Raw genomic sequence first — 11,405 nt, 5'->3', positions numbered from 1 at the left:
AATAAAGTGTTGTAATAAGCCATCTATTGGCAATACTAAGTTATCAGTAGCTCAGTGTATCACACAACAAACACCCACGCATCTAAAATTATTCATAAAATCTCAACAATGGCGCATCGTCTCCGTGTGGTTAGGGCGTGAAATTATTTTCTTGGCGTATGCAGATTAGGGGAGGGTGACTGGTGGGGTTCAAGGATTAGTTCCGGTTTACTTTTTATAGGATTCCGATGATAAATGTTACCATTGGATAGGCTAACGGGTGGTGCGTGTAACGTATCCAAATAAGCTTTTCAAATAGCTTATTATCGTACCATTCATGCAATCGACGATGTGGAAATAAAATAGTGAATAATCTCTGGGACATGAGTTGAGATTCGTAATGGGTTTCCGAATTACATCTAGATGTCGTGAATTTTACTTCTACTTTTTTTCAAAGGCACAAAGTTAAGTTTGTATTGCTTGGTTATGTAAAAAACCAGCCACCTCACTTGTAGTTCTACCTAGTACTTACAAGGCGGAAGAAGAGATATACTTAATATGTAATTTCCACTGGATACTCACCTATTGTTTATTGTTATTAACATACTAATAATCTAGGTATGTCGCGTCATTAGCTGCGGTTTTCATTCTATGCGTTAGAAATCAACTAATACAGACACATAAACAACAACAGGGTGATTAATAGGTACGTAAGAGAGTTAGAGCGTTGGTAAACATGGCAGAAGAGATGACTTCATTGATGTTTTTAATTTGGAACGTGGCTGGTAGTCACCAAGAGTTCTAACGTAGGTACCTAAGTACAGTCAGCCAAGCTGTTTGGTACCTATAGGAACAAGTACAATAAAAATATTGAATCAGTATAGAGACCGTAGCTAAGCCTACCTTTTGTAAGCATTGGTGTAGCCTCAAAACTAATAAATAGTTACTGTCTCTGTACTATTGAACGAAATTAATCGTTAACTTCCTCTGCACACCAAATAACTTCGCTGGCTGTACATCATGTAAATAAATAAATAAAAAAAGGCTGTAAATAAATAAATAAAAATCATTTTATCAAGTTACGATTGTTGACGTACGATACTAACATGTGTCGCCACCCTTCTATCACATCACACACGCTAACGGTTTAGGAGTCAGACAAAAAACGAGGAAAGTTGCCGAGCAGACGGGCGGATGGACGATTGCCGATCCCGAAATATGATTTATAGATCGGGCGTCATGGGCAATGCGCTTTCTATACGTCATGGGACATGTCACCGCCTCCTCTGTGGGCAAAAGAAAATTGCCTGTGGCTGCGGTTCGAGATATTTATTATTCTTAGATATTTTTGACTTTAAGGCATTTGTCGATATTGTTGCACTGTAACACTATTCTAAAATGTTATGCATTCATTAAGGATTCTCATTCAATAATAGCCTCTAGTTATTGAACCTTTTCTTTTTACCACCTCGGAAATCAAGGAGTGCCTGCTTAGTACTCGCATTTGCAATTACTCGACCCCAAGATCATTTACTCACCAATTTCAAATAGAAAACCACTTAACCATTAGGCACCTACGCATCTACCATCAATATAAAAGTTTCCTTGAACAAAAAGAGTCTCCAGCTCCACGTCAAAGTGCGTTAACAATATTTCTCAGCACGGACCGAACATTTGTATCAAATCGAACAATAATCGCTCATATTGTCAGTTACAATACAATTTGTTTGGAAACTTGACGCGTGAGAGAAATAATAACAAATGATTCGCGCCCTAACGCCGCCTGGCGTTGAAAGATCACGCCTATTGCTCTCTTGCTGATGAAAAAAGTATACAATATTACTCAGTAAGATACATTAAGTTTGGAAGTCGTTATGTAAAAGGTGCTTGCGTCCTATATCCATTCCATCCTTATACTTGGTACCTACACGTAAGTAAGTATACATATTCACGTTATACACATAAGTAGCAGACCTCCTTATCCATTTATTTTATGGAATAGGGTAGCAGACAAGCAGACAGATCAGGATCACCTAATGGCTAGCAATTCGCATCCAACATTATCCATGGACATCCATCCGCAACTCCAAAGAAAAGTTCCAAATGCGTTGCCAGCCTTTTGGCTGTTAGAGATAGGGAGATTGGGGGATTAGACCTCTGATAGTTTCACTCACGCGGCAAAACGCAACGCAAGCTTTGTGTCACGCCCGGTTTTATGTGACGCCGTGGTATCACTTCGGTCGAACACATAAATCCTGATTAACTTTTAATGGGACAAGCCCGCCATCCTCCCATACCGCTGCAACTCCATGTAAGCCAGGATCTACAGCCATGAAAACACCGGAACATTGAAGTCCGGCGCGTCCCAGGGACATGAATGACTGTCTTGGATCCGGCCTATTATTAGAGGGAAGAAAAAAAAACAATAGTTTCCACTTTCCTCGGTGAATCTAATGCAGGAGATGACTTAAGCCTTAAGGCACAAAGAATCCACAACTGGGAGAAGCCCAGTCGCCAACACCACGGAAATTTGACTTAAAACTAAGTGGGTCCTCTATTATACGCTTCCAATAATAGGTATAGCAAAAACGCAACGCAAGCTTTGTGACTCCACAAGGTCCGGTATAATAGACTACACCTGATGAAACAATTAAATTATCTAACATAGTGTTAGGTACGCTCAGATTGCCAGAGACCACACTCCCAGAGTCGTGAACACCTTATCCAAATCCTTATTAACTATAAAAAATATTTAGTATCGGCTGCCTTGTTGATCAAGCAGTCGCAAGCGCGACTGTTCAATCCTGTCTTGGGTTCGATGCCCGAAACGGATAGTGTTCTGGGTTTATTCAGCAATCGTGGTATCTGAAATAGAAGAAGCCTAGTATCTGATAATGACTATGCCCCGAGAAGACGCTTCTACTTTTAAGAGGAGGGCCTTTGTTCTTACATCAAATCCAGTTGATAAATATAATTAATAAGATTTAATTTTAATTTGGTCTTAATAAATTAAAGTTTAAGTGTCAATAATTATGTATTATGACCTATCTACATTAAAGCTTATTTTTTTAAAGCTTTTACTTAAGCAAGTATTTACCTGCCCATTTACTACATGCTTATTGTTATTACCACATAATATAGAAACTGTAGTAACAATACCTAAACAGAGCCACCTAGTTTCACCTACGGTATCAGCGTGTATATTCTGAAAGAAAGTAGAGAGCACAAAAAATCGTTAAAGAATGTTCACCAGGGTTCACCGTGTTATCGTCAAAACAACATAGATGCCGTAAGCATCGTAGACGTGACGATAGTAAGAAGATAAAATAAACACAAGAAAAAAAAATGAAAAAATATATTAAAAATGCTTTTACCTAATATAATGAATTATTCAAGTAACCTAATAAGTTCAAATACCTCCTTTAACCTCAATCTTTCTTAATTTCTTTTGTTTTTTATTGATGGCATTCTATGAAATATTGTTGCCCTATGGCAAGCTTATGTAATGTTGCTAGACTTCACAAAATTTGGTATAATATTTCATTCTGTACAGTACAATTAATTATCATACAAAAAATCTTCAGTTTAGTTAATTATTGTAATAACCTTTGACTTTCACGATATGACATAGGTTTTAATCAATAAGAAGTAACAACGGAACGTGTGTTTTTTAACCCTAAAGTAACGGAATAAATAGGCACCATATTCTTAGCTTAGTAATATGGAATACTATCAATTTACAAAACTTGTTTTACCTTAACGAATTAATTATTATTGGTAAAAGTAAATAAAATTACTGAAGCATTGTTTTTAATATAATATTGATTTAGCTGAAAAAGTAGAATTTATCATAAATTAGCAACACTACGCGATGTCGCTGTCATTGTTTCGCTCAATGTCAAATGTATTTGTCATGTTTGAAGTTTAAAGATTTTTGTTGCATTTGACAGTCCATGTTTGACATTTACAACGATAAATCAATAAAATGTGAATGTCAATTGAATAGAACTTACTTTTACAGGAAACGTCAAGTGTCAACATAATAGTTAACAGAGGCAGCTTATTTTTCATAATTTAATATTATTCAGTACTTTACGATTGAAGCACGGTTCCACTGCGACCCGTCGCTTTTTATCATTGACTAGTGTTTATAAACACCTCCCAAAATGAGATGGACGGTGCATATAGAGGGTGGACCAATGCGAGTAAATCATGCAGCGGTGTGCATCGGCGATAAAATATACTCCTTCGGAGGATACTGTTCTACCGAAGAATATAAAGATTGGGAACCAATACCAGTTCATGTTTTGGACACAAATACGCTGAGATGGGCACCAGTCAACTACAAGAGAACAGATGTTGCACCTTTTCAGAGATACGGCCATACCACTGTCGCATATGGAGACAAGGTGAGTGAAAATAAACAAAAATCAGCTGATAGCTATTGATTTGTATGACCCTAATTTTTTCATGGTCTGTTTGCTGTTTTATGTTTTGAATTCACTTTTTAAACTGATTTGGTGTATTTTGTCTGAAGTCTCGTTTTTCGATTTATAAAATATTCGTAAATCTTCCTATGATCAAAAAATATTATGGCAGTTCAGTAATTGTTTTGTTCTTTTATACCTACCTCATATTCTAGTTTTCATTAAATTTAATTATTGTTTTGTATCAACTGAAATGTAGATCAGTAGAAAAATAATAAAAATAATGTGCTTAATTTAATAAATTTGATAGACATTTGTGACTACCAACATGAGTCAAACAAATATAGGTAAGTAACTATTAAAAATATTTCAAACAAAATCAAAATTTATTTCCTTGTTTATCATTCTCAATTACCAACTAAATTGAAACATATTTTTATGAAAATAAATAATATTTATATTTGTATTTAAGTAATATCAGCCAGACACAAGTACCTACTTAATGCATAAATATATTTTTTCCTTTCATAAGTGACACATATTGTAGGTTTTCACAGAGAAAAAATGGTATTTTATAACAATACCTCAAAATTAATAGGCTCAAATTGATCTCAATTGATAGTAATTGTTCATGACTAGATATACAGACTGATGAAATGACAGTCTAACTAGTTACCTACTGCTCAAATTATTGTTATTGTCAGGGCCCTGCATTAATATTGAATTAAAGACTAGAGAGAACATTTTTATTATATTTATTCCAGAACTACCTACATAATAATTAAATTACCTACTGAGAAAAGCAGATGATTTTTTTCAGACTATCTCTTAATTTTTATTTGAATAAAACTAGTTTGGTGGTTCCTTCTTTACTAATACATATAACTGATATTATAAATATATCCCCATATTGTTGTATTTTGATTAAACCTAGCTTTGTTATAGTGTAGATAAGAAGCACCCAAAACTTCTGAAAATGTAGGATTTCCATTTAATTTTGAACTTGGAAAAATTCTATCTATGTCTATCTCTACTTATAATCTCTAAATATTTTTTTAACAATCTTTCTAAACTAAACAACACGGACAAAACCTCAGGCACAAAGTACAATATAATAATAGTATGCTGGTAACTATTTGAAGCATTGTCAGGACACATATTTTTGTCTAAAATTTATTTATAAATAGTATGTGTATATTATTTGAATATATGTTGGTATATATTTGTGTAAATAAGTATATTGTATTTTTCCTCTTGAGCTTTTCTGTATTTGCTTGCTCCATGCACCTACCAATGGTTTTTCACTGCATCACCTAAAGGTTTGGCTGGTAGAAAAACCCACCTATGTACACATTCATGTGCATAAAGAGTTTTGTGGGCAATATTACCTTCACAATACATATGTATTACTAAATGTAGATACCTATATAGGTACCTAAATATAATTATAACCCACAGTAGATTTTAATAGGACTCACTCCTACAATACATTTCCTATGTCTATTGTTTATAAAATATTTCCCTATGATAAATGTGATAACTATATTTATTTTTGAAGAATAGGAATACCAATGATATGTATTCATGTGATTTTATTTATGCTGCATAAACATTCAGTGAGAATAAATTACCACATTCTTCCCTATACCAATATATCACTTACATAACATTGCATTATTAACATAGCATTAAACAATTAACATAACAATTTACACCTGTTTTAACATTAAGAAGACTGAAGTAGAGTAATAAAATTCCAGTAGGTAAATATTTATATACAGTTGTTCCAAATCTGTTTAATTAGTTTTTTTATTTGTTCAGATAAAGATAGAAGACAAAATAATTCACACGTTTTTGTAGCATAATAAACTTAATGTTTATTAAAGTGTGTTATGCAACTTTGTAAGAGTTAGTCTTACTTTATTAGTGTTTTTATCATTGCAGCATGAGTAATTCAAGAGACCTCTTTAACCATAATTAAATAACTAACTATTGTCTAAATCAATTAAATTTTTGAACTTTACTTGCTTCTTCTCAATATTCACGCTTTTTGTTCTACACTGCAGTCTGTTTACCTTTCAAGTCCATATTTTAACTGAAGATACTTTGCACCCTGAAAAGTTCTGATTTTCCAATGAACTTTCATGTTACAGGTGTTCATGTGGGGAGGCAGAAATAATGCCGTGGCATGTGACACTCTCTCCTGTTTTGATACAAAAACATTAGAATGGACTACGCCGGCGGTCTCTGGCATGGTGCCTTATGCCAAGGACGGACACTCAGCATGCGTCATCGGAAACAAAATGTATATCTTCGGAGGTTTTGAGTATCTTACAGACCAGTATTCTCAAGAAGTGCACTGCCTAAATCTTGACACACTGCAGTGGAGTTACATAGATGCTCGAGGGACAGCCCCATCCCACCGTGACTTCCACACAGCTGTCGCAGTGGACAAGAAAATGTACATATTCGGCGGGCGAGGGGATTTAAACAGCCCTTACAACTCACAAGAGGAAATATATTGCCCGCAAGTATTCTATTTAGACACGGTTGAAGAGAAATGGGTCGCAGTGAATCCTGGTGGAACATGGCCTGAAGGAAGGCGCAGTCACTCGTCTTGTAAGTATTTTCTTACAATTTATGGACGAAAGCATAAGACTTTAATTTACATTATTAATGATAAAACATGTTACTGTTTCAGGGCTTTACAAAGGCTACATGTATATTTTCGGTGGCTTCAATGGGAACTCGAAAACACACTTCAATGATCTCTATAGATATTCAATTAAAGAGAATATCTGGCAATTTATTAATGTAGGTGGCTCAGTGCCTTGCAAGCGACGACGACAAGCATGCCTAATTCATAAAGACATTGTATACCTATTTGGTGGGACAAGGTCAGTATTCAGTTAGTTCATGTATAAATTAACATTAGCTATTCTATTTCTGGTGTTACATAAACAATTACAGTTTAATTCTTAATTATTATGTAATTACGTTTGATATTATGTTCGTACTTCATTAGTTAAGTGGTCGCCTACCGAACTTCCTAGTCTTGAGTTCAAGGTTTATAGGCTCAACGTAAAAAATGTTTTCATTTTCAAAAGCAGGAACTAAGTTTTGGCATCTTGCTTTATCTAATAATACATACAAAAAAAATTAATGACCATGCTCTGAGACAACTTGATCATCTCTGGGAATGACCATAGCATTATCATCATCAGCCGAGAAACGTCCACTGCTGAACAAAGGCCTCCCCCTTAGTCCTCCAAGTAGAACGACAACGACCTGCATCCACTGGCTCCCCATCAATGGCCATGCTCTAAGACAATTTGATCATCTTTGGGAAAATGAGATGAATTAGATAGTATGATAAATTAATGTTATTTATATTTTTCCAGTCCTTGTCCTGGTAATAGTAATCGTATCCCAGAGAATGTGGACAACAATCCAGAGAGATTGATAGACAATAGTGACCTGCACCTTCTAGATTACCAACCTTCTCTCAAGACTTTATGTATCCTCAATGTACTGCAACACAACCTCGACACTTCAATACTCCCACGTGATATTATGTAAGTACTATTTAAAATATAAATAGAAGTTGTTTTTGCACACAATCTATAATGTCAGAGTATGGAATGAAAGGGATCATTATAAAAGATAATGCTGTAAGCACAATTTACTGCTCTTTTTGACTTGTGCCAAAGCAAATAACTGTATACAATGTTTTTTTTATTTATACCTACGAGGATTTTTTCATGTGTTGTGGATGCGTTTATAAACATACAATTTCACATGTACATGTTAAGTATCTATGCCGACATACGTACCTAAACCGTGACCAACGCCGTGTCACGAGACTCAGATCAGCTGAATCAGGACATTACCTACACCTACTTTGATGCAACCAAGGTTCTACGGAGCATTACTACATCCAAACTGCTGAGTCGTCTCCTCATGTCGCCGCCTTGTGCCTAGCTGCGAATCGCTACATCATCGATCACCCCACTAGATTTAACCTCAATAAAACCTTTCTTCTTTTCTTACGAAATAATTGAAATTAATAATTGAATTGAGATGAAAGCAGTGTTGTTCTAACATCGAACGCATTCGCACTTAGTTGGATTTTAGGAGTTACCATGTAATTTTAATTATAGTAAACGTAATAAAATTATTATAGTTTCCCATATGCACCCTCCGTCTGTGGCAGAAACATAACTCACATGACACCCAGACCCGAAACAACTTTCTGTGGATCACACAAAGAGTTGTTCCGTGCGAGAATCGAACCCGCGACATTTTGCACGACAACCAGTTGTCCAGAAACCGCACCAACTGCATATACATATCAGACTCATCATAATATACCGAATATCATAATAAAATTAAATTATAATTCAATATTAATTATGATCAAATAATAACAATAATTTATTGTTTTTTTTTTCAGTGTGGATATCCGCCTGATGACTCTGCCAAACCGCATCAGCAGGCCTATAAACCAATCTGGTTAACATACTAAGAAGTATTATTAGTAAATGCAGCTGAATATTATTTGGAGCTGCTTGACATAAATATATTAAATATTTATGTAGTTATTATGGTATTACATCTATACCTATTTATATTATACATTGTAAGTTATAGCAAAAAGAGAAATACTTTCTTAAATATATATCATCACGAATGACATGCAAATTGTTATGAATGGTGTAATGTTTTGATTCAAATAAAGAAACAATATTACCAAATGAAACAGTTACTAAAAATATAAAGTATGGTTTTATTCATCCTCCTTAACAATATGTCTTTGTCGTTCTGGCACGAAGGGAATGGCGCCTGGTTTGCTGTGTGCACGGCGGTTGCCTTCTTTCCTCTTAGCCTTTTGTTTGATAGTTCTGATTTCGTTCTGGGCGTTCAAGATGTGTTTGGGTACATGTCTATGACGTGCTATACGTTTCACTTGTGGATGGTTGGCAAACTTCTCCTTTAATGAATCTGCATAGTTCAATGCTGTTCTTTCACGTGGTTTGAGCTGAAAAAGATTTGTAAAATTATTAAATTGTGAAATAGAGAATTTAGTCCAGTCATTTAGTATGAAAAAATAAGAGTAACTAATAGTTATTTGAAAAGTAAAGACTTCACAGGAAGTTTCGAAAATTATTGATATAGATTATCTCCTTTAAAATTTAAGTAAGTTAAATAATAATCCTAAATGTGTATGCAAAATGTTGATCTTTCACATTTTTTTTTCAATTAATTTTATTATGAAAGCAGAACAATACAAAATTAGATAACATTTGAATAGTATAAGTACAAAATGATTGCTACAAAACTGATCACTAAACACGAGAAATTAATTTCCACCCAAGCTGGTAAAACATGTAAATCTTGATCGACATATTCGGAATATTTCAATAAAACTTACCACACCAAGTTTTTCTGATGCTCTAGCTTTCCACATTCTGATGTTCATTTCATCTGAACCAGAAAGTATGTATTTGTTGTCTAAGGTCCATTTAACACATGTTAGTCTTTGCATTCTCTTTGTGTGGTAAACATCCCTCGAGTTTCCTTTGAGACTTTCAAATATCCTCACAGTTTTATCATAGCTTCCAGCTACAAACTCTCTTCCAGTTGGTGCATAATCCACATCTATTACAGCTGATGTGTGTCCCATGTGAACATTAATTGGTTGTTTTAGTTTCCTCACATCAAAGGTGTATAAACTGAAAATTAATAAAAAATATTTATAATTAAAGTTGTTTCAATATTCACATTATTAATACTGTTTTAAAGGTAGTTTTAATACTTACTTGTAATCTTCATTTGCTACTGTAAATATGAAGGCTTCCATTGGATTCCAAGACAGAGCATTTGACCTTAGCTCCATAACTACCTTCCTTAATGGTCCAGATTCACGACAATCATAGAGAATTACACTTCTATCACTCGCACATGATGCTAGCAAGTTTTGCTCAACCTGAAATCATAGATACATGGTGTGTTAACAAAATACAATTAATTTTAAACTAAATAGAAATAATCTCTAAATACTTTGTTCCAAAATATTACCTGATTGAAAGAAACATGATGTAAGCTGTCCACACCCCATTTGAATACTTTCACAGGCTCATTTCTGGTATTCTCCCATAACTGACAGTGTTCTCCACATGTAGCAAATATTGGCTTACTTCTATGATGAGTTACTCCAGTGACTACTGACATACTGAGCAAAGTGTTCACAGGTTCTTCATCATCAGGAGATTGAACTTCAGATTTCCATGTTTTAATAGTTTTGTCATCACCAACACTCGTAAATGTGTCGCCCTTGGGTGTGAAACATAGGGCACGCACCCAGCCTTCATGAGCAACAAAATTTCTTGTACATTTTCTTACAGCTAAATCCCATAAACGAATTTCTCCATCAAAAGCTCCACTAGCCAGAACTGCTAGTCTGCTTGGATGTTTGGCAAGACTGGAGACGCCGTCTCTATGTCCATCTAGGTTGCCTATAAAGGGCTTAGCAAATACTCTCTCAAGTTTAACAGCATTCATTGCGCGAACATATTCACGCGGCGCCTCTAGGGGATGCAAAGTTGGATCATAGTTCCGAGGTACTGAAATGATACAATGTTAATCAGATAGTGCGTAAAAAATATTAATAAATTCAAACATTTATAAAAACCGTATGTCGAAAGAATATCAATAACATTCTTACGTTTGTGGATATCCCGCTTTGTAGCACGCAGATAATCATCTGGATTACGACTTATAACTTTAATCTTCATTTTTGACATCTTAGATTATTTATATTTAAGGTAAAGATAAATATTTAGAAAATTTTATTTTAATAACACTGCACAACTTAACCTCAACAAAATAATCACACACACATGTACTTAACTGTCTCTGACTGACATTGACACTGCACTGACATTTTCTTTTGACAAAGACAACAGATAAGAAATATGGCAATGACATAAATAAGATTCA

The 11,405-nt window shown here is 34.6% G+C and overlaps 2 protein-coding genes across 2 annotated transcripts; one reads left to right on the top strand and one right to left on the bottom strand.

The window, feature by feature from the left end:
- Window positions 1-3,957: 3,957 nt before the first annotated feature.
- Window positions 3,958-9,184, top strand: LOC126912705 (kelch domain-containing protein 3). The gene is made up of 5 exons (XM_050706171.1): window positions 3,958-4,388; window positions 6,560-7,025; window positions 7,108-7,303; window positions 7,808-7,981; window positions 8,860-9,184. The coding sequence occupies exons 1-5, from the start codon at window positions 4,146-4,148 to the stop codon at window positions 8,921-8,923; spliced, it is 1,143 nt and encodes a 380-aa protein (XP_050562128.1). The 5' UTR covers window positions 3,958-4,145; the 3' UTR covers window positions 8,924-9,184.
- Window positions 9,173-11,334, bottom strand: LOC126912704 (DDB1- and CUL4-associated factor 13). The gene is made up of 5 exons (XM_050706170.1): window positions 11,131-11,334; window positions 10,485-11,029; window positions 10,226-10,392; window positions 9,838-10,138; window positions 9,173-9,444 (listed from the first exon to the last, which is right to left on the bottom strand). Exons 1-5 carry the CDS (start codon window positions 11,207-11,209, stop codon window positions 9,193-9,195), a joined length of 1,344 nt encoding a protein of 447 aa, XP_050562127.1. The 5' UTR covers window positions 11,210-11,334; the 3' UTR covers window positions 9,173-9,192.
- Between the last annotated feature and the right edge of the window lie 71 nt (window positions 11,335-11,405).

Source organism: Spodoptera frugiperda, chromosome 28, assembly GCF_023101765.2.
Source record: "Spodoptera frugiperda isolate SF20-4 chromosome 28, AGI-APGP_CSIRO_Sfru_2.0, whole genome shotgun sequence".
NCBI classification, from domain to species: Eukaryota; Metazoa; Arthropoda; class Insecta; order Lepidoptera; family Noctuidae; genus Spodoptera; species Spodoptera frugiperda.
This window is presented reverse-complemented; position numbering and strand designations above follow the sequence as displayed.

Coding starts and splice junctions, on each gene's coding strand:
- LOC126912705 (XM_050706171.1), top strand. CDS start 4,146: ATGAGATGGACGGTGCATATAGAGGGTGGACCAATGCGAGTAAATCAT. Junction 4,389..6,559: donor CTGTCGCATATGGAGACAAG/GTGAGTGAAAAT, acceptor TTCATGTTACAG/GTGTTCATGTGGGGAGGCAG. Junction 7,982..8,859: donor ATACTCCCACGTGATATTAT/GTAAGTACTATT, acceptor TTTTTTTTTCAG/TGTGGATATCCGCCTGATGA.
- LOC126912704 (XM_050706170.1), bottom strand. CDS start 11,209: ATGTCAAAAATGAAGATTAAAGTTATAAGTCGTAATCCAGATGATTAT. Junction 10,393..10,484: donor ATCATGTTTCTTTCAATCAG/GTAATATTTTGG, acceptor CTATGATTTCAG/GTTGAGCAAAACTTGCTAGC. Junction 9,445..9,837: donor CATCAGAAAAACTTGGTGTG/GTAAGTTTTATT, acceptor AATCTTTTTCAG/CTCAAACCACGTGAAAGAAC.